Source organism: Coregonus clupeaformis, chromosome 18, assembly GCF_020615455.1.
Source record: "Coregonus clupeaformis isolate EN_2021a chromosome 18, ASM2061545v1, whole genome shotgun sequence".
In the NCBI taxonomy this organism is placed as follows: Eukaryota; Metazoa; Chordata; class Actinopteri; order Salmoniformes; family Salmonidae; genus Coregonus; species Coregonus clupeaformis.
The window spans coordinates 35823287-35829778 of NC_059209.1; the positions used below are offsets into that span (position 1 = coordinate 35823287).

The 6492-nt window shown below is 45.1% G+C and overlaps 1 protein-coding gene across 1 annotated transcript; it reads left to right on the plus strand.

Moving 5' to 3' along the window:
• The first annotated feature begins 2550 nt into the window (after window positions 1-2550).
• On the plus strand, window positions 2551-5278 carry LOC121587293 (protein FAM47B-like). The gene is made up of 2 exons (XM_041904206.2): window positions 2551-3062; window positions 3637-5278. The coding sequence occupies exons 1-2, from the start codon at window positions 2769-2771 to the stop codon at window positions 4528-4530; spliced, it is 1188 nt and encodes a 395-aa protein (XP_041760140.1). The 5' UTR covers window positions 2551-2768; the 3' UTR covers window positions 4531-5278.
• Window positions 5279-6492: the final 1214 nt, after the last annotated feature.

The following is a 6492-nucleotide window of genomic DNA, read 5'->3' on the forward strand; positions in this document are numbered from 1 at the left end:
GACGGGTCGTCCCCAGATGGTGAGGGTAGGCAACAACACCTCTGCCACGCTGACCCTCAACACGGGGGCCCCTCAGGGGTGTGTGCTTAGTCCCCTCCTGTACTCCCTGTTCACCCACGACTGCGTGGCGGCACACGACTCCAGAGGGAGGTGTTCAGTCCCAGGGTCCTTAGCGACGAGCTTGGAGAGGACAATGGTGTTGAACGCTGAGCTGTACTGTAGTTAATGAACAGCGTTCTCACATAGGTATTCCTCTTATCTAGGGTGGGTGAGGACAGTGTGGAGTGCAATTGAGATTGATTTGTCTATGGATCATTTTGGGCGGTATGGATATTGGAGCAGGTCTAGGGTGTCTGGGATGATGGATTTAATGTGTGCCATGACCAGCCTTTCAAAGCACTTCATGATTACAGAAGTGAGTGCTACAGGGCGGTAGTCATGGTGGCATGAAGCCTTAGAGTTCTTAGGAACAGGAATGATGGTGGTCGTCTTAAAACATGTGGGGATTACAGACTGGGACAAGGAGAGGTTAAACATTACAGTGAAAATGCCTGCTAGCTGTTCTGCGCATGCTCAGAGAATGCGTCCTGGAATACCGTCGGGCCCCGCGGCCTTGCAGGTGTTGACCTGATTAAAGACCTTACTCACGTCTGCCTAGGAGAGCGAGATCACCCAATCCTCTGGATCGGTGACAGCCCTCACACCAGGCATAATGTTGTTATTGTCGAAGCGTGCATAAAATGCATTGAGTTCGTCTGGTAGAGAGGCATCTTCAAGGCTGGGTCTTCCTTTGTAATCCGTAATGGACTGTAGCCCGTGCCACATGTGGTGGAGCCTGTGTAATATGATTCCACCTTATTCCTATATTGTGCTTTTGCTTGATGACTCTGCGGAGGTCATAGCGGGACTTCTTGTACTTGGTCCTGTCCTCTGCCGTAGCCTCAGGGTTGTCTGCAATAGCCCTGTGTGCGGTAGCCCTGTCCTTTAGTTAAGCGCCAACCTCAGTGTTTATCCAGGGCTTTTGATTGGGGAAGCAACGAACCTTCACTGTGGTGACAACGTTGCCGATGCATTTCCTAATGAAGCTGGTGACGGAGGTGGTTAGCTCGTCAATGTTATCGGAGTCTCTAAACATGTTTCAATTGTCCCTAGCAAAGCAGTCCTGTAGCATCATTTCTGATTCTGGTGACCATTTCTCAACGGAGCGAGTCACAGGTACTTCCTGTTTGTAAACAGGAGTATGGAGTCATGATCTGATTTGCCAAATGGTGGACGAGGGAGGGCCTTGTATGCTTGCTTGTGGGTAGAATAACAGTGGTCTAGGACTTTATCGTCCCTAGTGGCGAGGGAGACATGTTGCTGGAAGTTGGGCGTCACGTGTCGTAGCCCTTTCCTGCAGTCAATGACCAAAAGCACCCTCTTTGGTCCCATGGGTGGAATGTTGTTAATCTTTTTTGTAATTTCATCATTAATAAATTGTTTTTTAAATTATTATTTTCATCTGGTGTTTCTAAGTCAAATAGTCTAGATTTTCATGCAGATGCAGATGTAATTTGACTGCAGCCCCTATAACCCCACCACACAGGGAGGAAACAGGCCAACCTCTACAACCCCCACCACACAGGGAGGTGTAAATAAAGGAGTCAGGCGCAGGAGGTAAAATACAGAAGTCCATTTCACATAAATAAAACGCACCAAGCGTCAAAACGAAACTATTCCAAATGGAAAAATAATCCACCGTGGAAAATGACACATGAAAGAGTAGCTCAACCGAGCTACTCGCTCTCACAATAAACAATCACTCACAAAGGCAAGGGGAACCGAGGGAACACTTATACACATACTAATTAGGGGAATGAGCACCAGGTGTGTGTGATTGACAAGACATGACAAGTGGAGTGATGAGAATGGGATCGGCAGTAGCTAGTACTCCGGTGACGCCGAACCCCGAAGCCTGCCAGAACCAGGAAGGGGGGCAGCCTCCGCGGAAGTCGTGACAGGAGGAGACAGGTCACCTCTTCAACCCCCACCACATAGGGAGGAGACGGAGCAACCTCTTCAACCCCCACCACAGAGGAAGGAGACAGGACAACCTCTTCAACCCCCACCACAGAGGAAGGAGACAGGTCACCTCTTCAACCCCCACCACAGAGGAAGGAGACAGGTCACCTCTACAACCCCCACCACACAGGAAGGAGACGGGGCAACCTCTACAACCCCCACCACACAGGAAGGAGACGGGGCAACCTCTACAACCCCCACCACACAGGAAGGAGACGGGGCAACCTCTACAACCCCCACCACACAGGGAGGAGACGGGGCAAGCAGCCAGGTGGAAAGCATGAGCCACAGTGATGGTTGAGATATTGGCATTGCTATCTGTACCATCTTGGCAGACAAAACCACAGACTATAAAACAACACGATGGCGCTGCAACTGAGGAATGCTTGGCAGAGGTATAAAAAGACTAGAGGTGTACCAGCAGCTAACATCATCACTCTCTGTTCATCTGGGGAGAGGAAAGTAGACAGGACGGTAGTCAGGGGACGCTGTAGAAACTCTGATACTGACAGGTTATAATAAGGTGAAACATGAAGCGCTTAATACCATGATTTGACGTTCTGATCTCACAAGTGAGAAAAACAGCCGGTTTTTATGTGACCACCTTTGCTCTTTTTATTTACCATGTTGTGTTTGATGAACACTTGAAATGTTTATGTAAACATGGTGTTAAACCAGAGGTTACTTATAACCATTGTAACGTCTACATGGTGTTGCCATTTCTGATCTTGTTACTCTTGACTCTCTGGATGGATGGACAGTTTCAACGAGTCTTGAGAATGACATGCAGATGTAAATGTAATTTGTGGGGAATACTGTTGGCAATCCTCATTAAGGCGGTCACTATAGGGTTGATGTGGGTTGTGTCTGTACTCCTTGATGGGGACTGGTACGTGTGCTATCAAAGAACAGAACTTCCCTGCAAGAACAACACTGATGACACACCCTACCAAGAGGAATTAGAAAAGCAACTCGAATCTCGTTTCAAAAGGGAGTCTGTGGTGAGTATCTTTCATTATTTACTTGTTATTGATTATTAAAAGTCCCCAGAGTATTGAGGGTGGTTGGAGACCAGAGTATTGATGTGGGGTGGAGACCAGGGGTGCATTCAGTTTGCGTGAACGTTTGCTAAGTTGCGGAACGGCTTGTACTGAACGACACGTTTCCCCAAATCTTTCTTGTACGGTCTTGAACAGATCAGTCTAGACTTTAAGGTATGTTTGCTCCAGTTTGGTGGGTGTGGTGAGGTGTGGCTTGAAGCAATGAGTGATGCATTTAAAGAGCAGTGACCATGCTGACAGCATTCCCCAACCCACAACCCAACCCCTCCCGGTTTTTCAACTGGTCGTTCAATACAGTACCGTTTCCCTTCAAAGGAACGTTTCAGAACTTAAAAACATATTGAACGCAGCCCAGAGTATTGAAGGAGGGGTGGACCAGAGTATTGAGAGGGGGACCAGACTATTGGGGGGAGACCAGAGTATTGAGGGGCAGAGTATTGGGGGGGTGGACACCAGAGTATTGTTAGGTATAAATATTAGATTACCTTTAACATGAAAACACATTTTGTTTCAGGTTTATGGCTTGGTACTGGTTCTGGTTCTGCTTTTTGTGACTTCTATTCTGACTGCAATACCTTGGAGGGATATCTGTTCTATTCTGTGTTCAAAGTGTAAGTGCATGACGGACTGTAAAATCAAACCTTATCACAGGGCATTGTTTGAGGAGAATATCAGGGAACAGACAGAAATTCTTATTGAAAAAGTATTCAAGACAACAGCTAAGGAGTGTGTAGTTCTTAAAAGCAGAAAACTACTACAGACCTTTTCGACTGCAGTCCTTTCAGACACCACCACACAGGGAGGAGGCGGGGCAAGCAGCAGCTCCACCCATCCTGAGGAGGAAGATAGTAGCAGCAGCAACACCCATCCTGAGGTGGAAGATAGTAGGAGCAGCACCACCCTTCTTGAGGTGGAAGATAGTAGCAGCAGCAACACCCATCCTGAGGTGGAAGATAGTAGCTGCAGCAACACCCATCCTGAGGTGGAAGATAGTAGCAGCAGCAACACCCATCCTGAGGTGGAAGATAGTAGGAGCAGCACCACCCTTCTTGAGGTGGAAGATAGTAGCAGCAGCAACACCCATCCTGAGGTGGAAGATAGTAGCAGCAGCAACACCCATCCTGAGGTGGAAGATAGTAGCAGCAGCACCACCCATCCTGAGGTGGAAGATAGTAGGAGCAGCACCACCCGTCCTGAGGTGGAAGATAGTAGGAGCAGCACCACCCGTCTTGAGGTGAAAGATAGAGTGATCACCTTTGACAACCTTGGTTTTGTCGAGATAGCTGATCTACATTCTCATATAATCAGCTCTTTGTTCCTTGAATCGTCCAAAGAACAAACAAATTCAAGGAACGATAACCAAAGAAGTGGCCAGATGCCACTACCTGAGGAAGGCCCTCAACCCTAACTGTGGTGTAATATTGGTAACTGGTATAATATAGATTTTTGAATTAAATGTGTGAAATGTCACATCATTGGTTAAAATATGTAAAATGATATAGACATTAATACTATCATACACTGTATGTGAACCGTTCTTGAAAAATGTGGCTTTCAAGTGAAATACTAAAATGAGCCACACATAAATAAATTGTAGCGAGTAGCGACCCTGTGTTTATAAGGCTACTTCTGTCTCACAATAAACTGTGTTTCTGTTTAAGGTGACATTATTTAACCTTTATTTAACTAGGCAAGTCAGTTAAGAACAAATTCTTATTTACGATGACGGCCTTCCCCGGCCTCCCCTAACAATGCTGGGCCAATTGTGCGCCGCCCTATGGGACTCCAGATCACGCCCGGGATCGAACCAGGGTCTGTAGTGATGCCTCTAGCACTGAGATGCAGTGCCTTAGACCGCTGCGCCACTCAGTAGCCTAATCGTTTTGTACAATACAACTAGTATGGGTTATATGAAGGGGAGTGAACAACTGTGGGTGATCAACCTCAACAACTACCCTGTATAAGCTTGCATAATTTCACAGGGTATAAATGTGAGCCGGGTGGCAAACATGGGACTGTTAGACCACAGTGATGGCTGAGAGAGCTGTTCTAAACAATCTTTATTTTCCAAACTATAACCAATGTAACCTTGATTAATGCATATGTCTTAATATAACCAGTTAATTATATGTTTTATCCTTGATGCTAAAATTCATATTTTGTTACTGTTGATTATATTCTGTCTTTATGTCTACCTTTAAAGAACAATTAAAATAATTATAATAATACTAACAATCTTTATCTCCTCCTGTCTTCATTGTACCACAGCTGTGGTGTTCACTTTGCAATACTATACTCGTTTATTCTGTTCATTTTGAAGAGTCTCTAAAATAAAAATAATAGTTTTATTTTTTCTATACAGCCTTGACTCATCAATTAATGACTGAACACATTTGTATGATAATGGACCAAAATCATCACTGTCAGTCAACCAAAATCTACTACCAATGCTTGGGGTGATATTGTATTGGTAAATTGGGTCCTGCGCTTCATTTAGTAATTTCCTATAGGCCTAGCTGGGCCTTTTCAGTGGATCCACATGTAGTCATTGTATCAGGATATTGCCAAAACCTTATTCAGTGGACCTAGGCCTTTTCAGTGGATCCACATGTATTCTGTGAAAATTCAGAATAGAAGGCTCTGATTGAATCTGGTCAACCAGTTGGCTGTTTGTGACATCATCAACACCAAACACTAGTTGTATCTGTCAGATCAGATCTACAGTCATTTCTCTCCGCTTTCCACTTTTGGATGATTGAATGATTCATAGCAGATCTTGCAGCGTGATGGGGTCAAATCAAGGTCACTATCAGCAGACTTCCTGTAGACTGCCTGAACTGCTGTTATTCTCCTCTAAAGGTTTCACCTCACTGTCTGGTTGTAGAGAAGAAGAGAGGTAAGGAGACTCATCACTCTTCACTACATCTGGCCACCAATGTTCCCTCTCATTTTTTACGGCACTGAACAAATTTCAGGTCTGCTGAGGACAAACTTGAAAGTTGTGAAAATTCTGTGCAACTTCTGCTGTTTATTTTGAACACTGAGGCTGTACCCGCTTTAAGTTACAGTTATAACAGTGGCCAAGTAGGCTACTGTGGCTGTTTGATCATAACGTAGGCCTATCAGATTGGCCTACCGTTAAAAGCAATGGAGAAAATGCATCCCTTAACATTTTAACATGGAAATAGCTTCTCTATCATTCAGCCTACAGTAGCAGCCAATATGTGGTGTTCAATGTAGGCCTACATTCCATAAGACTTTTGAAAAAAATATGCAGGGCTTGGCATTAACCTGTTTATCCAGTTGTCCTTCAGACAAAGAGGTGACTGAAAATGTGTTGTTTGATGCAAGAAACCACTTTACAAAATAA